Below are 24,419 nucleotides of genomic sequence, written 5' to 3'. Positions count from 1 at the left end.
AAAACTACATGTTTATATATGTCTGTATATCAAAAATCCACTACAATGTATGGACTGCCCAAGCAAATGGTCTTGCTGCCTGACTGACCATAGGCTACTTCAGCTACGGCCATGGCACCTGCCGAGCCATCAAGTGAGCTAGCTTGCTAACAAAGTAACTAAGATGGAAAGCTGTGGAAAATATAAGTCATTAGCGCTCCTATTTATTTGACCCGACCTCAGACGAAGCATCCATTTTCACTGTAGCTAACCGATTGCGGTCTGCAGGCTCTGGTATTCCGAGGTCGTGTCCCCATAAAAGTGAGGTTAGACAAACATCATTATCAGCTCGTTCTACAAACCTAGCAACAGAGGGACGTGTTCCTTGTATCGTGGTGAGTTACTAGGCAACGATAAACTTCAGCCAGAAGAGGTTTTATGCAAGGACAAAATAATAATAAGAATAAGAATGTACTTATACTGCTAAAAGTCCAAAGAAATCTCCTGAAACATGATTGTAGTTAAATACAATGTTTATAAAAATATGACAACGTCAACTACAAAATGTGAAATTAAGTCATCGAAAAGAGGACAGTTAGGCCTAAATATACATAAAAGTTGCCACATTTAAAATCTAAATGTTACATATAGTAAGAATTTCAGTAACCAAGAATATCCACCATTAAGGTAGCAAACAGTAGAAATTAGACGAGACTGGATGTGGTTGTTGGCGAAAATATGTCGGCATTAGTGACGAAACAAAATAAGGTTTGAAGTAGGCCTAGCTTGAAAGTGGACGGTAGTTTGTAAATTACTAATGTTCCTAAGGTGTAAATATGAATACATTATTTTAAAGTTTAATCAGCATGCTGCTGGCAGCCTATATGTTAAAGAACAAAAGAACTCAAGTGACATTTCCACAAACCAAAAAAAACATAAATAACATGTAGGCCCAACCAAGTGCTGAGTCAAAGGAACCAGTAAAATTGATTGGGAAAATAAAATAAGTGCCACATACATAAACAACAATCAGTAGCCCACATATCCTGAACAAGTAGGGAATACCACTAAATATTTCACCAAATGGAACTGAAATAATTAAACGGTATAAAAGTATAAAAAAAGTTTTAGCTTCCAGGAGCCCTGATAGACCACCTTAACAGCCCAAACCCAAAATCTGAGATTCAGACCCAGCTTCTCACACCATCCTTGGAAGTGGCCCTCTTGTGGCTATACTGTGGTAGTGCATTTTGGGGTTTGCTGTTGTTTTCCTCCCACTCATAGCAGTGGTTCACTCGGGCACAGTTCAGTGGACATTCCAGTTCCCCCTTGTACTCTGTGTAGTATTCTATTAGGGCTGACACGTTGTCAAATTCAATGTGACATCCCTGCAAAAAAAACATTTTAGGAAAGAGGAAAAAGCACCTAGGTTTAAATAAAAATTATGGTAATTATGATGGTAATAATCTATATAATTAAAAACAAAATCACCAACCTCCAGCAGATATCTGCTTTTGGAGGTGTTCTTGATGGCTTGAGTGGCCAGGCCAGAGGGGAATCGTATGATCAGGGTACCACGACTGGGTTTCTTGGGATGGGGGCACAGCAGGTAGGCACCAAGCACATCCTCAGCAAGCAGAGCAGAACTGCTGTCACTGAAGATCATAAGAGAAAAAGCATGAGTTAGGACCAACTGTTCAGCTCCAAAAACAGATGCAGTAAGAGTGTCTCACAGACCATCTAGCACTTGGATTTACTGGGTAGTACAGAAAGCAAGTGTGAGTGAGCCCTCAGGACACCGGTTCACTATTTAGCTTTTACACAGGAATCTGATGCTTATTCCAAAGCACACCCAAGGAAGTCATACGACTGTGGAAGAAGACTCTAGATACCTGAAAATAGATTGAACTAAACAGGAACATACAAAATAACTAAGTCTGCCCTACAGATGCAATGTTAGCAAAATTACAATTTTTTTGTCTGTGATTAAGAGGACACTCCTCATTGTCCACACTGCAGACTCGTCATAAGCGTAAGTGATGATAACTAGGATTCCTGCAGTTTTGGTAAAGCTCTTGTTTGGAGAGAAAGAGAGAGAGAGAGAGAGAGAGAGAGAGAAAGAAAGAAAGAGAGAAAGACAATGTGCTGACTCACCTAGAGAGACCAGCCCAGGACCACACCGCTTGAGCCAAGGCTTCTTCGGACTCGGCCAGACTTGGGGTATGTACCCGGGGCGCTAAACTGTCCTGTTCCTTTCCTGTTTCACACGAACAAAAAGAACATTCCTAAAATTCCCAGAGGGTCCAAGTAATACACTGTATATTTACTTTTGAGGATAAAATAACTAATGTTTTCAGTACACCAATAGGGGAGGGGGGAAATGTGCAAAACTTTGCATCAGTAAATAACAAATGCATTCTATAAAAGACTAGAAATCAGAAAAAATGTAAGTTAGAATACAACTTTGACTCAACCCACCACATCTAAAGCCAATTTAATCCCTGTAACTTGAGTGGCCTTAAGTGTCCAAAAAACCTGACCAAAATGACCATTTGTGATCAGTCCACAACCCAAACCAAGGAGTGCTCTGTCACCGTGGTGTGTGCGGTACTTTGAACTAAATGTCTACATTACCTAATTAATCGTTTTACCCTCGAGAGCGTTCGCCACACCCCTGTCCAACCTTTTGTGTGGTTCATCCGCTCCTGCAGCTGGCGCTGTTTGAGTGGCGTGCAGGTGAAAGAACGGTAGGCCCCGGAGCTCAGGCCCTTGTTGCGGATGACCTTCTTGCGCACCAGTGTGGGTGAGGTGATGAGCCCTTTATCTGGGCTACTGTGCTGTTGCTCATTGCTGGACTTCTGGTTCTGAAAAATGGAAGAAAGAGGGTATGTTCACTGACATTAATTAACAGATCATGTTAATACAACATAAACAGTAACTGATTGTATGTTCACTGACATCCAACACCACAAACATACAAATAACAAGCATAAACTGCTTACGAAGATGAAAAATACCATTAAATGACAAATTAACCGATGGCAAATTCCTTGTAGTAACCTAGGTTGCTGTGTACAAAGACAAGACCTCTTCACTTCACATACGTATCCCTTTTGTTAATGAAACCAGCGGCCTCTAATCTTATCACAGATAACGTGTGTACTGGGGCATGACACAGGAAACACAGACTGAGTGGTACAGGCTGGTGGAGGGAAGGCACTCTTAGGGGTGTAAGAGTGGACACTGGATACAAGGCTAGCTTAGGGTTTGGGTATGAGTGGGATAGCATATGGTTGAGGGTCCATGCAGGGATACAAACACTAGTATCCTCGTAAACACCCAAGGGGAGGAACAGAATAAACAGAGGCAGATATAGCAGTCACAGTCAGTACAACCATGAAGATTAAAAGGACATCTTAAACTTAGACTTTGAATAGCAAAATGATCAGAAGTATATGCTTGAAACTAGGTTCTCACTTGCAATTTTAGTTTATACAAACATGTTCACTTTGTTTCTTTCACAAAATTAAATGTAAAATGGCAACTTCCCACATGAAAATAAGACCCAAAAGGTGCAGGCAAATGCAATGCAATAATGGCAACTTCCTCTTCACTGTAAAGTGACACTTCACACAACGAAGACAAAAGCCCAAGCAGTTTGACTGTCAACCAGAAAGAGCCTCTCCCCCTCACGCAGACATCAATCAATGTGGTCTCACCTTGACACCCGGGAAGAGCCCCAGGAAAGGTGCTCGTCTGAAAGACACCAGGGCGCTGACACTGAGGGGGAAGCCTTGGTTGAGGAGGGAGGGGACGCGCGTGAGCTTGGTCCCCTCTGATGACAGATCCTGGGCCTCCTCCGGGTGGCTCTCCAGGTAAGAGAGCTGGAAGCAGCGGCACAGCAGCAGGTTCAGGAACTGAGCCTAATCCACACAGGAGGAAGAAGATGGAATGGAGGAGAAAGAAGATTTGTTTTTTTTCTGATGAATAAAACTGTCTGAATAAAACACTCATGCTTGTAAAGAAAAAAAGATGGAGTGAAATCAAGACCAGCATGTGCAACTTAAAAAAAGTTCTATTCATTTTAAATTGAGGCAAAACATTGTCTGTGATGTGGATGCTATTTCCATTTGTTGAAGACCCATAGACCCTGATTCGCTTTGAATCTCCCACATGACCTGGTGGGTGCTAATGCAAGAGCCACGCTGGAGGTGGGGGCACATACTGCTCTGGTATGCCTGGCCTTGAAGAGGTGGCAGTATAGCTGGCTGTCAGTGCTGCCTGGGTTGTGGGAAACAAAGGCGAACTGGGAATCGGAAGGACGAGCCGTGGACAGGGAGATCCTCCGCAAGGCGTGGGCCATGAGGAGCGTCTGAGGATGAAGAACAGACGGCACTTCATTGCTGTACTCTACAGCTGTAACCCATTAAGAACTAGTGTAGCTAGAGGCATACCACAGTGATGCGTGAACTACAATTAGATTTATTAGAGATGGTTTAGAGGTGCTTAGACTTAGATCCCTTTACTTGCTGTAGCTTAACAGAAGATCACTTGTAAGCCATTGGATAAAAGCATAAGCTAAATGAATAAATGTAACAGATTGAGGGCAACCGGTAAGATAATGTACTGAAATTGTTGTAAGCTGTCTAAAAGTAAATGCCAATCTTATGTTACATGAATATACTGTATGTAGCTAAGGTTGAGGGAGTGCTAAAGAAAATGTCACAATTGCACTGTTGATTTCATAAACAGAAAGCCTCAAATAGACATGGCCCAGAAAATGGAAATTAAATGACACATGTACACTCGATCTTTCAGAACATTTTCTAAAAAATGTGTTTTGTTAGCTTGTTATGAGCCCACAGCTATCCATAAAGTCCTTTACGGTCTCATCCTCATTGTAGATTTTCACTCCTTTGACGGAGAACTTCAGAGAGACCGACCTCCTTCTCTTGCAGTTCTGCGCACAACACACAGAAAAAGCACATGGAGTGTGCAGCCATCATCTCTTTTTTTAATTTTAGGCTTGGTTGTCCTCTACAGACTGCTGACACTCACCCTGAGAGCCTTCAGCTGTATGTGCAGCTGTTGAATCTGCTCGTCCAAGCAGCAGTCATCCACAGGAAATGAGCCAACATACTGTGTGTAGGAGAGGAATTTGAGCACACAAAAAAAAAATCATCATTTTGTTGACCTCATAATAAATATACAGCTCAGTACTATGGCCTACCTCAAACATTTGATACCATCTATGACCCATGTGAGAAGCCAAAAAATGTCACACAACCTGTTGTAGCCTACCTCTGCAGATCTGGTCACTGTGCCATCTTCCCTAGTTGGTACGTCGCACATGATTGCTGCTTTGATTAAATTTCCTTTGCTTGCTCTGCAAAGGACAAATTAGGTAAATCAATAAGTGAGGATGCAGAGGAAGTGAGCTCAGCATCTCTAAAGCAAGTTGCTATGCCAACAGTGAACTTTTGCATAATACAGTGTTTGGCAGTGGGCTGTGATTAGCCCCGGAGAAGCCAGCTAGTCACTTGGACTTTAGACTTCGCCTACTCCTCAGACACCTCAGTACTTCCACATTGTTTTTCGATGACAATTACACCTTTAAAAGCATCTAGGCTTGAGAGACCACCGGGCTCTTTTAAGAAGGTGTAAACTAAAGTAACGCGTGGAAAGTTGTGTGAACTTGACATACAATGCGGGCTGCTACAACACCTGTAAGGAATGTTGACACAGCCCAGCCAACACTTTACCACCAAGTCGCAAAAATAAATCATTTCTCAGCCCCCCCAAAAAACATTAGGCGTGTAATAAAGTAAACTAATACCAACAGTAAAAAGAAAATAAGCGATCTATGGTAGACCGGGATTATTGGTCGACACACAAACCTCGGAAGGCGCTTTCCACGCCAAACTTTATCAGCGGTGCCGTACCTCCCACTCAGTTCTAAAAGCAACACAAATGTTAGATGTTGTGGACACGCCAGGCGGAGGACTCGCGGTCAGCATAGAATATCTTCGAATGCTTTCTCTTAAATGTTACTTAGACATTTATCCACTTACCGTAGCAGCGAATGCCACACGGAGCGCCCGTAATTCCAGACAGCTCACAGACAAAAGCGTTCCCATTTCGAAAATCTGAAGTGACTCACCTTTCTGTGCCGTCTCCGCCCAGCATGTGCGACCACTAGATCTTCGAATATCAACGCGTAATTCTCGTAGTTTACTGACTTTTAAAAAAAAACAAAAACATAATCGTTTAACAGCTTGATAAACTGTCCTTAAAGTTCTGGACCACATTTACCTTAACGATGTCCAATGGATTTTTTTTGAAGCAGTGAACACAATTGCATCTGCTAATACGATTCTCGCGAACATGTAGCGGCAAGTAGGAGAATTTTAGAAGTGTGAGCTTGTCATCAAGAAGGCCTACCTTGCGCAATTTAATGTCATTGTTCTACTGCCGTGTTGTGCTGTGCTGGTTATATTTGTGCAGGTGTAGCTTACAGGGTACAGAGTAACAATATATTTCTGAGAGCTTTCCACAACCCGAAGCAGTGAAGTAAGGCAAAAATCAGTAGCATGATGGCAAATGTTCCCAATTTCAAAATAGTCATGTATTGCCTTCGTTCGCTTAAGGCAACATAAACGATTTGACATCACGCTGAGATTTAACAAACATTGGGATGCATTTCAACAAAATATGATACAGTTTTGATTAGACGTGTTTTCAATTCAATGGCATGTAGCCTAATGATACAAATATTACATATCTTCTCCACGTAACAACATTTTTATGTATATAATTACTTCAAAGCCACCCATATTAGTAAGTAAAGACTAGATGCATATAAAGCACAGATAAGATAGTACAAATATATAGTCACTTTATTAATGACTACAGAAAAGCAGATCAGTGAAAGTTTAACAGCATGCAGAACATGAGCCAAGCTCGTGAGAACGAAAGCGGTCTTATCCTCATGGATTTTCTAATACATAGAATATAATTGAATATAACTTTTGTGTGCTGTATTGAAGTTATGTATATGACAAAAAAAACTAATGTCATGATGTATCTTTGAACACCAATAACACACAAATTAAACCGTAATTTTCATGAAATCATTTTCATTCCTACTGTTGTCAGTAGAAATATGGACTTCCAATTTAGTCTGCCAATGCAGACGGGGGATAGCCATATCACAAATAATCGTTTGAACATAAAACAACTTTTTAAATAACCATTTCAGAAGTACAACCTCATGCTTGAGTATATCTTTGCTCATGTTCAAATATGAAGAGATTATTAAAATAAAAAAAGCCAAATAATGTTACCTTCTCTCACTAAACTCACAGTAAGAGCCTACAGTGATCAAAAGCTCTTTATCCTTCAGAAATAATCAGAAATTTCACAATGTGATAAAAAACATCTTTGGACAGAACAACAACAAAAAAAAATTAAATACAGAACATATACTGAGCAGTAAGGGCTAACTGGCAATAAAGGCAAACTAAACGTTTAACCACTGGTGTTAGATTGAGTAAGATTTAATACTAAATGCTGACAGACTCTTTGAGGTTCCTTGAGTGTGAAATAAAGGACAGTTTGACCGTTGGAAATGTATTTCAAAAAGAAAAAAAACACTTAACCAACACAACACCATGACCTTCAAAATTGAGCCTCATAACGGAAATGTATTTCTATGAACAAACTGACATCATTGTTCATCCATCTGAATTAATTTCAAGGCCTCTAGCTAGGGAGGAAGGATGAATCTATACAAAAAGAAATATAAAGAAAGAAAAAGGAGAATAGATCGAGAAAGGGGGGAGGGGAGGCAAAGCACAACAGTCTACTGAGCTACGAGTAAACGTCAGCAACCGCGGGCATCGTCGGCAAGCTCACTTCTTCACTCGGGTTGACTTGCGGGCGGCTGGTTTGGCCCCCTTCCCCTTGGCTGGTTGTTCTGATTTGGCTGCCTTGGCCTTTCCCGTCTCGGTTTTGGCTGCCTTGCCTGGTGCCTTCTTGCCCGGTGGTCTCTTGGCCACTCTGCTCGTCAGCTTCTTGGCAACAGGTGTTTTAGGTGTGCGTGCGGGGGAAGCTTTCTTTACTGGTGTGGCTTTAGCCGGCGGGGGCGCCTTCTTGGCCGCTGGCTTCTTTGCTGGGGTAATAGCTTTTTTCTTGGCAGGTGGCGCGGCCCTTTTGGCTGGGGCTGACCGTTTGGCAGGAGCAGATCTCCTGTTGGTGGATTTGCCCTTACTCCGGGATGCTGAGGAGCGGGCCTTCGGGGCTGGCCTCCTCTGTTGTCTTCTGAGGGGAAAAAAATAACAAATGAGATAAATACCAATAATTACCACTGAAAGAGATACAGTTTGGACTATTTTGAATTTAGAGTTTTGAGTTAACTGTAAGATATTTTTGAATAGAAAATAAAGTATGCAGTACTTCATATATGATAATAGTTTCTCATTGTAGGTTTACCAAAGTTTTGGTTAATGTATGTAAGGTTAATGTAGCATTGCTACATGGTGTAAGGTTAAACAGTGACAACCACAGTCGTCAGTGTACAAGAATTGATCTCCTCCTTTCAACCTATTTTCTGTAATCTCTGCCGCACACAGACGCCAGTGTGTTTTTTCACATGGAAAAAATAACCTACTGTACTAGTTAGCCGAAATGAGATTAGCTACAACATATTCTAGATGTTTGCACCGTTTACGAGGGGGCTCATCATCTTCATCTTCCTCCTCCTCAGACTCTTCCTCAGACTCGTCATCCTCTGAATCAGCCATCCTCTTACGTTTGGCCCACTCTTCGTCTTTCTTCTTCTGTTTTGCAATCTTATCTGGGAACAGGATGGCTGGGCTGTGGATGGAAAGAATAAAGCTAATGATGTAGGCAATGCTCAGGGAAATGTCACTCCCTGTCTCCATGAGTCTTAATATGCAGACTGATTCACCAACACAAGGCTCTCCAAGTTTTATTCTAATTTTTAATTAATGTTTTGAAAGCAAGAACTAAATTGTGAACCAATATACATTTACACGTTCAGATTTTGGTTTAAAAAAAAAAAAAAAGTCTTTTTCCAGTCTTTGGGAAAACGCTCTACATAAAGCACAGATCAAGGTAGCTCAGTGGCGCCTCCTGGTGTCATATGTCGAGTAGCGGTTTCTTCATGCCTTGATATACAGTGCCACTTGAAAGTATGTGAACCCCTTGAGGACTTAAGCGTTTTCTGTTGTTTTACCATGATTTTTCATTTTTTTATCACCAATTTTCCATAGATGAAATGTCAGGTTTATGCTTATCATTTGCACGTACTTGTTTAGAGGAAATTGTTTGAGAAGTTGAAAAACTACATGAAACATGGAATTAGTCAATTTCAAAAGTAAGTGAACCCCCAGCTGAATTGATAAAGTCAAGCAGGTAACAGATTCAGTGAAACTTATTTGGGTGAATAATTAGTCAATTGAGCAAACCGATCATCTGAGACATCCTTAGGGAAAGGTTTGGGCCATACAGATTAAAAGAGAGAGGAAACCAACCAAACTACTGTAGTGCCAAGGTGTACCCACACAGATCAACAATGCCGAGAGGAAACGAGATATCCGAGAACATCAGGAAGAAGGTACTGACAGCCCATCAGTCTTGGGAAAGCTATAAGACCATCTCCAAAAGATTCCAGCTCCATCCATCCATCCAAGACAAATAATTTTGAAATGGAGGGTATTCAACATGACCGCATCTCTGCCTAGAAGTGGACGCCCATCAAGACCATCAACAAGAAGCACCAGAGGAAGAATAAATCAGGTAAAAGTCAACCCACACATAACCTCCAAAGAGTTTCGGACCTCTCTGGCAGCATCTGGGGTAAATGTACATGGGTCTACAATCAGACGAAAATTGTTGGTTTTGATCGTGACAAAATAATTCTATCTCGGACTCATCTGTTTAAAGAAGGGACTTCCAGAAGGCCTTTGGTTTATCCAAGTGCTCTCGGGCAAAGTTGAAACGGGCAGTTTTGTTCTTTCTTGAGAGCAGAGGCTTCCTTCTAGCAACCCGATCATGAATGTCATGTCTATTCAATTTTCGTCTGATTGTAGACCCATGTACATTTACCCCAGATGCTGCCAGAGAGGTCTGAAACTCTTTAGAGGTGATGTGTGGGTTGACTCTTACCTGATGGTCTTGATGGGCGTCCACTTCTAGGCAGAGATGCGGTCATGTTGAATACCCTCCATTTCAAAATTATTTGTCTTGGATGGATGGATGGAGCTGGAATCTTTTGGAGATGGTCTTATAGCTTTCCCAAGACTGATGGGCTGTCAGAACCTTCTTCCTGATGTTCTCGGATATCTCGTTTCCTTTCGGCATTGTTGATCTGTGTGGGTACACCTTGGCACTACAGTAGTTTGGTTGGTTTCCTCCCTCTTTTAATCTGTGTTGCCCAAACCTTTCCCTAAGGATGTCTTAGATGATCGGTTTGCTTAATTGACTAATTAAGCACCCAAATAAGTTTCACTGAATCTGTTACCTGCTTGACTTTACAAATTCAGCTGGGGGTTCACTTACTTTTGAAATGGACTAATTCCATGTTTCATGTAGTCTTTTGGCTACTCAAACAATTCCCTCTAAAAAAAGTACATGCAAATGATAAACATAAACCTGACATTCCTTCTATGGAAAATTGGTGAAGAAAAAAATGAAAAATCATGGTAAAACAACAGAAAACTCCTAAGTGGTCAAGGGGTTCACATACTTTAAAGTGGCACTGTACCTTGGGTAATAGGGGTAGGAGAGCTGGTAGCTCCCACTCAGGCCATGGCCAGTGATCTGTTCTATCCAGCCCATGGTCTTGCCCTTTTCCAAGGTTCTCTTCAGCTGGTGCACTAGTGAGAGAAGAAAAATCATCACAGCAGTTAGTGAATGAGGGCAAAGTAGACAAAGTAGTTTGTTGGCTTATTCATAGATGATGGGAAAACTTCCATTTCCATTTCAAAGCAAATGCTGGTGACAAAGAAATACAGATACTGAAAATTTTAGGCATTGCAACTTTACTGGGCAACTGTAGTAGCCATGCTCAGTCTTACTCAAGAGATTCTCCTTTCTGTCCTTATGGTTTTCGACGAGGAACTTGCGGAGCGTCTGGATGCTGCAGGACTTGGGCTCGTTCATGGCTATGATGGCGGTCACTATAGCATCCTCAAGGACAGTTGCGGGTTTGTCCCCAGTTTTCTTCAGCTGAAAGACAAAACCAAAAGGCTGCTCATCACAAACAAGGCTGTGGTTGGTGCAGATTAAAACTGTTTTGTGTATGAACTCATATTATACCAACTGTTAAAAAATGTTGAATAATATTGTATTTAATATACTTATTTGTAACTAGCTAGACCTGCACTAACAGGTTTGACCCCAACATGCTTTAGTCTGCCAGCGACCTGTTTCACTGGTACATACGGAAATAGTTGTGAATCAGAATCATTATTTTGTTTGTACGTTACAATATTCTTTTGTGCGTGTTTTGAACGGTAGTGTATACACTACCGTTCAAAAGTTTGGGGTCACCCAGACAATTTAATGTTTTCCATGAAAACTCACACTTGTATTTATCAAATGAGTTGCAAAATGATTAGAAAATATAGTCAAGACATTGACAAGGTTGGAAATAATGATTTTTATTTGAAATATTAATTTTGTTCTTCAAACTTTGCTTTTGTCAAAAAAGGGTCCATTTGCAGCAATTACAGCATTGGAGACCTTTGGCATTCTAGCTGTTCATTTGTTGAGGTAATCTGTAGATGGGTACTTCTTGCGTACCATATGGCCAAGCTGCTCCCACAACAGCTCAATGGGGTTGAGATCTGGTGACTGCGCTGGCCACTCCATTACAGACAGCATACATGGCCTGCTTCTTCCCTATATAGTTCTTGCATAATTTGGAGGTGCACTTTGGGTCATTGTCCTGTTGTAGGAGGAAATTTGAGAGAATTTTGTCCCGGGCCCAGCCAAACCTGTCAGCGGCCCTTTCCTGTGAGGTGTCTATTTCTTAAACTAGACACTCTAATACAGGGGTCCCCAACCTTTTTTGCACCACGGACCGGTTTAATGTAGGGATTTTTTTCACGGACCGGCTTCAAGGTGTCATTTTACACGTCATCCATTCATATTGATGTGAATCATTCAATTGCACCCGTGAAGCAACCGCGAATTTGATAGAATGAAGCCCGGTCTGCTCATACACAAAAGCTAACATTAACGTTAGGTGGAGTTAATTTGCTGCCAACACCATTGTATTACAAATGTTAAGTGCATGAAAAATACAACTCACCAAACTCTGAATCAGTTGCTTGGTCTCATGTGCCGAAGAAGTTTTAAAGGCTGAATTGGTGCTAGCTTGTCGCCACATATTAAACAGAGCGGAATTGGTGCGTGAGAATCACCTGTTGCGATAAACCCGTATTTTAAGTATGACTCCTGGTATTGTCTGTTGAAAGAAGCTTTCTTTTTTTGAGGTCGTAGGCTCCTCTTCTGGCTCCTTAGTTGGCCTTTTCACCTTTGCAAAGAAGCTCTCCAAAGATGTTTTTTTTTTTTTTTTTACTAATTTTCGCTAGATTGTGGGCTTATGTGAGTGACGTATCACTTGAACGAGAAGCGTCTTGACGTGACAAAACGCACAGGCGAATGTGACGTCCGGGAAAATCCGGTCGTTTTTCAAAATAAAACACCTTTCAGACGCTAATAATTAATACAGCGGAATTGATATAAATGATTTATTCTTTCTGTGCGGCCCGGTAACAAATGCCTCACGGACCGGTACCGGGCCGCGGCCCGGTGGTTGGGGTCCACTGCTCTAATATACTTGACTTCTTGCTGTGAGTTGTGCACCGGGGCCTCCCACTTCTCTTTCTACTCCGGTTAGAGCGCGTTTCTGCTGTTCTCTGAAGGGAGTAGTACACACCGTTGTAGGAAAAGTTCAGTTTCTTCGCAATTTCTCGCATGGAATAGCCTTCATTTCTAAGAACAAGAATAGACTGGCGAGTTTCACATGAAAGTTATCTTTTTCTGACCATTTTGAGAGTATAACCGAACCCACAAATTTGATGCTCCGAATACTCAACTAGCTCAAATGAAGGCCAGTTTTATAGCTGCTCTCACCAGCAAAACAGTTTTCAGCTGTGCTAACATAATTGCACAAGGGTTTTCTAGTCCTCCATGAGTCTTCTAAGGCGATTAGCAAACACAATGTACCATTAGAACACTGGAGTGATAGTTGCTGGAAATGGGCCTTTATACACCTATGTAGATATTTCATTAAAAACCAGATATTTCCACCTAGAATAGTCATTTACCACATTAACAATGTAAAGAGTGTATTTCCGATTAATTTTATGTCATCTTCTTTGAAAAAAAAACCCAGTGCTTTTCTTTGAAAAATAAGGACATTTCTAAGTGACCCCAAACTTTTGAATGGTAGTGTACGTGTTTCTTATATATTATTTTGAGGATATATCTTAATGTGTATTTCATAATTACAATTGGTTCAAACTGAACGTTTCTGGTCGAAACTGTATCCTCCATGTTGAAATTCTAGCTGAGGAATGGAATGCGTATCATAGGCTGGTACACAGCGCCAAGGTCAAGAGAGACTGTTTTTCTGCTTTTTTCTCTGACAAGACATTCTAGCAAGTTCTTCACTTCTGTATCAGACTAGCCACATGTATATACATGCAGGACTGGGACTAATGATAGACACCCCTTTTCCTGTTTAGCAACTTATACTTAGATTGTTTTCTTATCTAATTAGAGATTAGGGTGAATCTTCACATGCAACATTAATCTGTAGTATTAGAAATGTACCATCAATACATACATATGCAGAATCTCATGCACATAAGCACACGTGTGCTACAGCCCAGGTACGGTGAGCACGTCGAGTTCATGCAGACCAGCGCTGGATCAGCGCTGGACCCTTCCATGGTGCGGCCCTCACATACCTGGAATGTTCCGGTGGCTCCTTTTCCAGTGATCTGTTCCAGCTGTCCCCTCTCCACTGCTTTCTGCAGGCCATTCTTCAGAATATCTGGCCTACAGAGTAACTACATTTTAGCACCTTTGCCATCAAATCAAATACAGCATCCCTACTCTCAACAAATGGTCATGGACACATTCATACGAGACATAATCAAGCGGACGTCCACATCCCCCAAAAGAAAGAAACACAACAACACATGCCTAATAATACAATAAATGCATATATACAAACTACATTGTGGTGGCATTTTTAAAGTTGCCTCACTTCTCGAAGAGAAGGCTTGTGTATAAGGCCATAAAGGCAGAGTATGTGATTCTGGTGAAAGGTTGATATTTAAACTCAACAACCAATAAAATCACAACCTTCCCGTGCTACTGAAGCAACGTGTTGAATGGAGTTGTTTACGCTTTGGTCCAGGCCATAATGTTTGTTTCCTGTTTACAAAGAGAGGACTGTGTACGAGCACTAGAGTTTTTTGAAGTGCACACACTGAACGATCAGCTTAAGGACCCTGAGGAGCAATTCGCTGAATTATACAGAAAAGAAAAATGATTGGATAAGAATCACTGACTCACCTTTAAAGACCTTCAAACAAACCGGACTGACGGCAAGAGTGACATTGAAAGAGCACCGTCAGTGGACCTTACCTCTTCTCTACATCCATCTGCTGGTAGTGCTCGGTCAGGTACTTCTTGATAAGCAGATAGGAGGCCTCTTTGGGCTCACAGAGGCGTGTCATGATAAGAGGCAGGCAATCACCCAGAGTCTCCGCCTTCACGCCAGGAGCCACCACCACAGAGATTTTCTATACAGTAGAAATCACAACTCAGTGCCAAAAGCTGGATACATTTGCCCACAAAATAAAAGCATTGCGATTATGAATAGAGACGTGTGCCCCATCGCCTCTTGAAATGAGTCAATTAAGAAAGACAATTCATTCAAGTCTAAGAGGGTTTAAGAGATTGAGTAATTGAGTAGAATGAATAATTATGTCTGTTTGGAATGATGACTTTTATAACGGCTGAAAATCTGTATCTGAAAATAACAAAACACACTTGCATAACAAAGGCACACTTGCATAACAAAGGCAAAGACCAGGGGGTTACTGTACCTTGGCAGAGTTGGAGACAGCCGACAGGTTTCCAATTGTGAAACTCCCAGCAAAGCCTTTCCCCCTCAGCTGTGTGGGACATACATTTGAAGTGCAGCTTAATATCAGAGTCTAATCACACCTAGGGTGAAATCATGTATCATAACATGACTAACTGTTTGTTTTTACATACCAAACTCATTTAATAACAAATAACAAACATATCATCCTAAAATGGGCTTCTTGAAAAACAAACATATAGCACACCTGTTTGATGGCCCCTTTCTCCACCAGTCGCTTCATGGACTTCCTGAGAAGGAATTTCCTCTTGTCCAGCTCCAGGAAGGCATATTTGCTCATGATGTACTTCAGGATGACGAAGGCAGAAGCACCAGTTCTCTCTTTACAGTTCTATGAAAAAAAGACCAATAATATCAGAGATCCATTCTTAGCATCATTCTGTTGTCTTTCCATTCAGAACGTTTCTGAAGTTTCGATGAATACTATTCTTATACTCACATTGTATTTGTATAAACTGCTTTTCTTTATGGTTTTAGGAAGCAACAAATTAGCCCACTTAATCACTTAGAACAATAGTAACTCCATCCTCTCCCCAACATAAATGTTGCTTTTTCAAGTTTGTATCCAAACATCCTTTTCATTGCCTTGATATAAACGAGTCATGTCAATTTTCCTGATGCATTTACTCATTCTCTTCAACAATGTACTGACAAAACTGACCTTCTCTCATGACGACATGTCTGCCTTTCATACCACACAGAGAATGCATGCAACCAGTTCACACCTTCCACTGGGAACTGTGGGTGGAACGGTGACTAACCTGGATAGCCTCGATGAGGATGTTGTGCACTTTGGGGTGCTGAATGATGGTCTTGTTGGCAGTGCGCTTCACGGAGGGCAGAGAAGCCCAGGCTGGGATGGACTTCTTCACCTTTTTAACCTTCACCTCATTTGTGACATCTTTCTCCCTGCAACAATCCCAAAAACCACAGCATGTATAGGTTAGACTGACGTTGGGAACCCCCCTGCTCAGGTCTCAACATATGTTTCTGTCATTTGTACATAAAGCGTGTGACCACCATAAATACACAAATATCTGCCGACTCACTAAGCTAACCTAGCAGCCAATCAAGCACCCAAACATCTATGAGGGAATTTACTCACTCCTTCTTGTCCTTAGACTTCTTCTTCTTCCCCGTCTCTTCAGCGCTTTCTCCCTCAGCTTTTGCCTCCCCCTCCGCATCTTTGTCTTTCGCCTCGCCTTCTACCTCTCCTCCTTCTCCTTCTGCTGGGGCTGGGGTTGCCACCTCTTCACCTTCTCCCTTCTCACCCACGGCCTCCTTCTCTCCCTTGGCTTCAGCTTCAGCTGCTGGGGCTTCGGCCTCCGCCTCATCCTCCTCCACGGGAGCAGCCTTGTCAGAGTTAGCTGTGGGTTCTAAACCAAAAATCACACACAGGTTTGAACCGGAGAACAAATAAGCACATTCTTCTCTTATACAGCATCCTTTTTGGACACGGCCAGTTCATCACTCCTCGATTTTATATATTCAGATGCTGCTACTGCCATTGACTAGGTGACTTAGGTGTACTGTAACAGGGCAACTGCCACTGCACTCTGACATCTGACACAAGAGTTGGCAGATGTGGATACTTTACGCTACAGGTTTCTTTGGCTTAAAGAAAAAGACTTGTTGCAATCATACATTCCTGAATTTAGAAAAGTACTGCAACTTTCTACCAAATAAGAGAGTTCATGCAGTGTCACACACAGACACACGTCATAGGGTCACACACCTGTCTCAGGGGCACTGTCTGGAGGAGCCGGCTTGTCGCCAGTCCCTTTCCGTATAGATGCCCGACGCATGATTCACCTGTGTTGGCAAAGACACAGAGGAGGCACTTAGAGGCAGAACTCAAGTTCCTGTGCTATAGAAAGTAGGGAAGAATGAATAATGGTGCAAAAACATTCACACCTGTCTTGAGAAGTCTCAGGTGACATCCCCACTCCCCTAACCCACATTAGGTGTATAATGTAGTGCTAATAATATACAATGTACACTAAAAACAGGAATGATAGCATCTTGTTAAGTTTGCAAACATCTTGACCAGGTGTGCCTTTGAGTCAAATAAGACCTTCAGGCCTATCTCACTTACGTTATTTGAGCCAGGTGCGTTGCATCAGACACACTTTCTACTGCAGTATTGGACACCATAAAGTAACTGGAAACAAATCTGTGCTCTCTGTGATGCAGGAGTGAGTACCTAGGCAATCATAATAGATACCCTGGTTGAAAAAGCTGTGTGCTCTACCCAAGACCGCCGAAGAGACTGTGTCCATTTTGATTAATGTCATGAAAAAGATGGTGTGGGAAGAACATTTTTGAATGGATTCATTGATTGCAGAACGTAGCGTTAGAAAGAATGCATCGAATTAAATAATGCAGGTTAAATGCATATATAAAAATGCACCACTAGTTTGACTGAACTGGAAACAAATACAAAAAAAAAAATCGAGAATGGCCATTTTGTCTGTTTAGCGATACCCTACACAGTAATGGCGCATGATTGGGCAGATGGCGAATGCATGAAGTTAAAATTGCAATGGAAAAAGCGGAAAAGAATATTCTGTTGGGATTTTGGTTTTTATAACGCCAGCATGGTGCTAGCTAATTTAACTACCATACATATCCCTTACCTTTTAACGTGCGGTTATTAAGTTGTTTATTCTGTGCTGCTTTTCCCGTTGCTGCAATTCTTTCTCCAGTCGTGCCCTTCCCCCTTTAGACGTACGTACACGTAGGAACGTCAGAGTGTCGTCATCAGAGGTGTCCTTTAACGCCACACGTATTGCGTGGGAATCACAAGGGGAACACAAAGGGAGCTTAGAAACTATATCACCACTGACCCTAGGGTGTATAGGCCACAGGTCTCTTTCTTGTATACGGAATGTATTTAACGTTCTCCCACAAATATGTTACTTCGGCTTACACGCTTGGTTAGAGCACTATGTTCATGTGCGTGTGCAAAGCAGAGAACAATAAGGCCCATAAACATGAGGCCTTTAGCTATGGCGTAAGCCGTCAGGTGTTGATTATTCTGGAAAGATGCGTTTAGATTTTATGACTTTGACCAGAGGTAAACCGGCGCGTGGCTGGTGTGTCTAACATTAATTTGCTACATTTTGATGACATTGATAAAGCTCAACTCTACAGTAACCTCTAATCCAGTCAAAATGTACACGGACGACATAGCCAACTATTTCAGTAGTTTGACCCCAACAAGTCTACCAACCACTTTACATACAATAACAAGCAGGAAGCAACATGTCACTAGGGTGCACATAATACAAATTGCAGTGGGCCTAAATCAAAATTATTATTGATGGAGACTGGCCATTTGTAATTTTAATATAACTGAAGATTTAAGGCTATGAATTGACATCATTCCAGTGTTTCCCCTTCTGTATGGTTTGTAGCACAAAGACCCAATAGAAAGCTCAACATAGCTGATCACCATCTCTCCACAATGCTGTGAGGTGTCTCTGAACATGCCAAACATTTGCCAGGGCACACCATGGACTGCACTTCCAACAGGCTGTAGTTCATCAACTGAGAATAAAAACCAGGGCCGTGTATGAACATCAGTTCAGACCGCTAGAAGACCACGAGAAGAATTTCTCTACATTTTTTGTCAAATTCATTCAATTATAGTCACGAACCTCACCTTTAATGAGTGGATAGTGAGTGACGGGTATACGGAGGGTTTCTGGAATGGTATAAGTACATTGCATTGTAAAACATCACACGGCATGTTCTTAGACAGTCTTTAATGTATTTACATGTCCTTTAAATTCGCTCTTGATGTCTGGAGAATTACAAGGTTGAATAACCCTGGTATGGTTTGGACTCACATGAGCACACACACACACACACACACCTTCTCTATCAAGTCCTTGCTCTTCTTGGCAGCTCAAAGAAAGTTTGTGTGTGTGTGTGTGTGTGTGTGTGTGTGTGTGTGTGTGTGTGTGTGTGTGTGTGTGTGTGTGTGGGCTCTTTGTCCCGTGTCCTTTTGGAAGCTCAAACTGTTTTCCATAGAGGAAGCAAACCCTGCAACACCAGACTTTGGAGGGGTTATTCTATCATAACCTTTGACCTTGCACATAGTAAACTTCAACCGTCTCTGCCACACCTTTCATCCAAAAATAACTTCTTACTGAAACCCTCTTCAAACAAACAACTCGGGAATCCAGGGAGGCTATTCAATTCACAAGTATTATTACTGTAATGAGAATTACTTTGTTAATTTCTATCGTCAGTGACGTTCTCCTCAATATGAGCTTTTTCTGCAAATGTTAAATAAAAGGTCCGTCTTTGCAGCTTCTTAAAAAAATAATAAATTAACCAGGTCATAACCTGTTTTCAAGTCTCTTCAATACGTAACAAAAGAAGAAACGAAAAAAAAAAAGTTAAAATTTAAAGCAAAAATATTTTCTATGTATAGTACACATATGTAGTGTTCCCATCTCTGGAGATCTTCCTCAAAGGAACGTAGTAGAAACATTGCTTTCACATTCACGTTCCCTCTGTCTCACAGCACCGTGTTCCTTCTGTCCCATCTGGCTCTGTCAGTCTTAAGGATGCGAACACACTGGCTAGAACATGGTGGGACGTGAGCAGAACTGCCTCCGGAGTGTGTGTGTGTGTGTGTGTGTGTGTCTCCATTCTCAGTTGTCCTCCGACTCCTCCTCTGCCTCACGCAGCCAGGTGAAGAAGGCGGTGACGGACTTGAGGGCCACACCCTTGCCCAGCTGCTCCGCTGGATCCTTGCTGGACTCCCAGAGGTAGAAGGCATCCTCCGAGATCACATCCTCGTCGTACAGACAGTCGAAGAACATGCGGAGCAGGTCTACGGGGGGTAGGGGGGGTTAGGACGTGCATGTTTAGGAGACATTTCGAATAGCACTCTCGAAGTTCTGGCTTTTGCGCTGTGACTCATCAATTTGACTCCCTATTAGCACAAATCTAGAATATGATAGGTAGATAACCAAAGTAGGGTTCAGGGTTCATACCCATTCCCATGGTGACTATTTAAAGAAAACTGAACCTAAGATATATACAGCCGCGGAAAAAATTAAGAGACCACTTTAAAAAAATGATCATTTTTTTTTTTTTTTTTTTACTATTTATTGGTATGTGTTTGAGTAAAATTAACACTTTTGTTTCATTCTATAAACTACTGACAACATTTCTACTGAATTTCAAATACAAATACTGTCATTTAGAGCATTATTTGCAGAAAAATGACAATTGGTCAAAATAACAAAAAAGATGCGGCGTTTCCAGATATTGATTTCTGATCTCTTCCTAAATTAAAGCATAAGTATTGTGTAGTTTAAGAATGAATATGAACTTGTTCTCTTTGCATTATTCGAGATCTGAAAACATTCCATTTATTTTGATATTTTGACCTATTGTCATTTTTCTGCAAATAAATGCTCTAAATGACAATATTTTTATTTGAAATTTGGTAGAAATGTTGTCAGTAATTTATAGAATAAAACTAAAATGTTAACTTTACTTTGACTCATACCAATAAATAGTAAAACCAGAGAAACTGATCATTTTTAAGTGGTCTCTTAATATTTTCCGCGGCTGTATTTAAACATTTTTTTGACTATATTTCAAAACACAAATTACCCTTCAGAATTCATGAATTTTGGTGGGACATTTATTATGAAACGCCTTCTTAAGACGAATTAAGCTGCCTTTACAGTGCATTTTTAAACTTTTAACAAATATCCTGATATGTATGTGTGCTACAGAGTATGGGGGTGTAGTTTGGAATGAAATCTGGCACTCACTAGGAGGTTGATCAAGAGTTACTATCAATGCTTGAAGTGCATAAAGTGCTTGCAACTGGCGCTCAGTGTCTGAGTTAAGGTACTTCAGTAAGACAGGCAATCTCTTCTGGATAGTGGCAGTGTCCACTCTGCAAGAAGAACTCTCATCTGGGGATACAATCATAGAGGGAGAGCGAGTGGTCACATTTTTGTTCTCTTTGTTTTTAGACAAAATACAAACAATACAATTCATATTACAACCATCTAACTGCTTGTGGGCACAGCATTGTTTCTGTTTGTAGAATCAATCCATAGATTTTGGAGATTATATCATCAATCATAACATGTACATACACATGTACTTATGTGTGTGTGTGTTTGTGTGTGTGTGTGTATATATATATATATATGTGTTTGTGTGTGTGTGTGTGTTTGTGTACATGTTTGTGTTGTGTTGTAAGTCACCAGTGTCTCTGTGTCTGCGTGTGTATATGCGTGTACATGTTTGTGCTGTAAGTCACTAGTGTGTCTGTGTGTGCGTGAGTATATGCGTGTACATGTTTGTGCTGTAAGTCACCAGTCAGTCTGCGTGCGCATGAGTATACGTGTCTACATATTGTAAGGGAACTTTGTGCTGTCAGGAGTGTTACCTTTCACTGCCGCCTTGCACACTGATGTCATTAGAGCTCTCAGAAATGGGGAGGAGCTCATCTGAGAATCGTCTAAGTTCGCCTGTGATGGGAGGAAAATGAGCCTCTCAATGAGCCTTTACCACACGATTACATCAACTGCTCAACTTCACTCAGCAACACTGAATCTTATCTCCAGATTAGCATCAAGGCATTCGTGTTCAGTCTCTTTATGAGCAAGAATATCATCTCAAGTTATGTAATTAAACACATTCACATGCCTGTCAGAGGGCAGAGGTTGCTTAGACAGAGTCAACAGAGATCTAGAGATTCAGTGCAAGAAGTGAAAAGAGACCAAACAAAGACAAAAAACTATGAGGTAGAGAGAGAAATGGAGTAGGAATAGCAGTAAGCAACAAAGAGAGAGAGAGAGAGAGAGGGAGGGAGAAAGAAAAGAAAATGTGTTGGGGGCGGGGAGAGGCGTACTTCTACCCAGTCGAAGATTTGCTCGTCATTGACCATGTCCCCCAGGAGGAGGCGCTCTAAGTGTTGGGTCAGCTCCTCTGGGGAAAAAGGCTCCTTGGACAGCAGTGGCAGGGGGCTCAGGCTGTCCGGCAGCGTGAACTGCAGCTTCTGATGAGAGGAGAGGACAGCAGTGAGATAAAGGGGAAAGCAGAAGAGAGGAAAAGAAACAGCAATGAGAATAAAGAATCAAGATTACCGGATGAGAACAGGAAAGCAGAGGAGAAAGCAGAAGAAAGGAAAGAGAGCAAAGTAAAGTAGTATAGAAGAAATGGTGATGGCGAAGCAAGGGAGAAGAAGATGGAAGATAGGCAAACGAAAGAAAAGAGAAGGAGCAAGAGGTAGTCGTAATGGCATTATTTAGAGTTCAAACATGACAGTAAATGGCTGCAACCAATTTAAGCTGCACTAGCTCCACAAATATACACTATTAGATGAACTTCAACTATTTGATGCTGTCAGTACTAATAGAGACTTGACACAGCGTGTCTAATCAGACCGGTTTCAGCTCTATGTAAGTGAGGATCGTTCAGATCGTCCAGTGTGTAAGTAAAGTAGTCTGTTTGACCTCCACACTGCCTCCTCCCCTGAGGCAGCGCACGTTCAGGGGACACTTAGTGCTGCCTCATGGGAGGACTAAGTGTGGAGGTCTGTTTGGGTTGGTGAAGAAGGAAACACCATGGCAATTGTTCAAGACAACAATTTACAGCTTCATTTACAGCTTACATTGCTGGGATCATATACATGTATTCTGGTGGGGCAAATCCAACACCATGCAATTATACTGTCCAACTCACTATTTGGGGAGAAAAAACTAAACAACTGGGCCTTAATCCAAACTGGTCTATTCTCTCAGTTTTCAGAACAATTTGTTCACATTGTGCACCAAGTGATAACATAACAAACAAATCAATACTGACTGGTGCCCCTGCTTACATGAGCCGGTGTGTGTGTGGCGGTGCTGGGGGTACCTGCTCCGTGGTGAAGGTCTGCACATCCTCTCCCTCGGGCAGGAAGTCACTCCAACTCAGGCCTGAGTCCACCCACAACGACCCCACTTTCCTATGGCTCTGCAGCAGGACATGCAATCACACCCAGTCAGTCATCGTCAGTCTGCTTAAAACAGCTGTACAGTATAGCAGCTGGACGTTACTGTATAGTAGAGGGCCTGGAGTTTTAAAATCAATAGCTACAGCTACAGCCTACAAAACAAATAACATTCTACTTCACTTCAAATCTCCCCGAGCTATCCATTACAGAGCTAGTGTACATGCAGTGAGGTGAGAACGTAGCATTATATCAATGACTCCATGCTCCATGTGTGATACAAGGCTGTGCAGAGAAACTCACCATTTGTTTGCATAGAAGGTGCAGTATTTCAGCAAATAAGACCCCTGCTCTTCCCACAGGAAGCAATGGTTTGCTTAATTCACTGCAGCAGAAGAGGGGGAGGAGAGGGATGGGGTGGGAGAGAGAGAGAGAGAGAGAGAGAGAGAGAGAGAGAGAGAGAGAGAGAGAGAGAGAGAGAGAGAGAGAGAGAGAGAGAGGGAAAATTCACTCCAAGCTCACCACCTGGACTTGCACTTGCATTACAAAAATACACTATGAGGAAACCTGGCAACCTGCACGAGCTTTGAGGTAGTGGTCTGACTTGTGTGTGTATTTCGTAATGACTATATGTGTGGGAGTGGGGGCACTTATCTTAAAAGCGTTCAAAGCACAGCTGGAGTTAGTGGAGCTGGTAATGAGAGGCTTGTTAGGGTGGCGTGTGTGTACTTGTGCTTGAGAGAGATGCATAAGAGATAAAGAGTGTGTGTGTGTTTGTGTGCTTGAGAGAGATGCATAGACAGAAAGAGTATGTGTGTGTGTGTGTGTGTGTGTGTGTGCTTGTGCCTGAGAGAGATGCATATGAGAGAAAGTGTGTGTGTGTGTGTGTGTGTAAGGTTATAATAGTTTTTATTTTTATTTAGTTTTGACTTTTTGTTTTCAATTTCAGTTTAGTTTTAATTCGTTTTTAAAGCGGGTTAGCTAGTTTTGTTTATTTTTTATTTTTTGAAAATGCTTAGTTTGAGTTTAGTTTTTATTAGTTTCAGTTTTAGTTTTAGTCTTTCCGTGGAATGCAACAGACTGGGGGGGGGAGGGGGGTTGCTTTCAAAACAATCTGTTCAAAATGAAGCTATAATAAATTATAAGTAATACAAACTCAACAAAGCATACTATTTAAAAAAAGGTATTTAGAACAGATGAACAGCCATCCACAAACGACAACTATGAAATTTGTGTCAGTCAGTGTGTTTA

At 41.6% G+C, this 24,419-nt stretch overlaps 3 protein-coding genes across 10 annotated transcripts in view; all 3 read right to left on the bottom strand.

Annotated features, from left to right (window-relative positions):
- Positions 1 to 1,163: 1,163 nt before the first annotated feature.
- sh2d5 (SH2 domain containing 5) lies at positions 1,164 to 5,507 on the bottom strand (the record flags this gene model as incomplete). Its single annotated transcript, XM_080846145.1, has 9 exons — positions 5,281 to 5,507; positions 5,038 to 5,118; positions 4,865 to 4,939; positions 4,205 to 4,351; positions 3,699 to 3,902; positions 2,663 to 2,843; positions 2,134 to 2,236; positions 1,475 to 1,634; positions 1,164 to 1,367 (listed from the first exon to the last, which is right to left on the bottom strand). The coding sequence occupies exons 1-9, from the start codon at positions 5,329 to 5,331 to the stop codon at positions 1,164 to 1,166; spliced, it is 1,206 nt and encodes a 401-aa protein (XP_080702271.1). The 5' UTR covers positions 5,332 to 5,507.
- Positions 5,508 to 6,854: 1,347 nt separating this feature from the next.
- hp1bp3 (heterochromatin protein 1, binding protein 3) lies at positions 6,855 to 17,921 on the bottom strand. 2 transcript variants are annotated; one of them, XM_080845790.1, is made up of 12 exons: positions 17,827 to 17,921; positions 16,926 to 17,002; positions 16,296 to 16,566; positions 15,952 to 16,099; positions 15,378 to 15,521; positions 15,132 to 15,200; positions 14,668 to 14,825; positions 13,983 to 14,073; positions 11,079 to 11,229; positions 10,766 to 10,877; positions 8,701 to 8,853; positions 6,855 to 8,298 (listed from the first exon to the last, which is right to left on the bottom strand). In XM_080845790.1, the coding sequence occupies exons 2-12, from the start codon at positions 16,993 to 16,995 to the stop codon at positions 7,890 to 7,892; spliced, it is 1,776 nt and encodes a 591-aa protein (XP_080701916.1). In that variant the 5' UTR covers positions 16,996 to 17,002; positions 17,827 to 17,921; the 3' UTR covers positions 6,855 to 7,889. The 2 variants fall into 2 exon arrangements, with proteins under 2 accessions (XP_080701916.1, XP_080701917.1); XM_080845791.1 differs by having other exon boundaries at positions 6,855 to 8,295.
- A 1,059-nt stretch (positions 17,922 to 18,980) lies between these two features.
- Positions 18,981 to 24,419, bottom strand: part of eif4g3a (eukaryotic translation initiation factor 4 gamma, 3a) — a 79,462-nt gene continuing 74,023 nt past the window's right edge. For all 7 annotated transcript variants that reach the window (XM_080846365.1, XM_080846366.1, XM_080846367.1 and 4 more), the window contains 6 exons: positions 23,472 to 23,553; positions 23,093 to 23,191; positions 22,086 to 22,232; positions 21,621 to 21,702; positions 20,992 to 21,138; positions 18,981 to 20,036 (listed from right to left, as the gene is read on the bottom strand). In XM_080846365.1, coding sequence (XP_080702491.1) covers positions 19,855 to 20,036; positions 20,992 to 21,138; positions 21,621 to 21,702; positions 22,086 to 22,232; positions 23,093 to 23,191; positions 23,472 to 23,553 — 739 coding nt within the window. In that variant the 3' untranslated portion in view covers positions 18,981 to 19,854. The remainder of the gene's footprint in view (positions 20,037 to 20,991; positions 21,139 to 21,620; positions 21,703 to 22,085; positions 22,233 to 23,092; positions 23,192 to 23,471; positions 23,554 to 24,419) is intronic.

Source organism: Sprattus sprattus (genome assembly GCF_963457725.1).
Source record: "Sprattus sprattus genome assembly, chromosome: 10".
Classification (NCBI taxonomy): domain Eukaryota; kingdom Metazoa; phylum Chordata; class Actinopteri; order Clupeiformes; family Clupeidae; genus Sprattus; species Sprattus sprattus.
The sequence above is the reverse complement of the archived record's forward strand: the minus strand, read 5'-3'. Positions and strand labels throughout refer to the sequence as shown.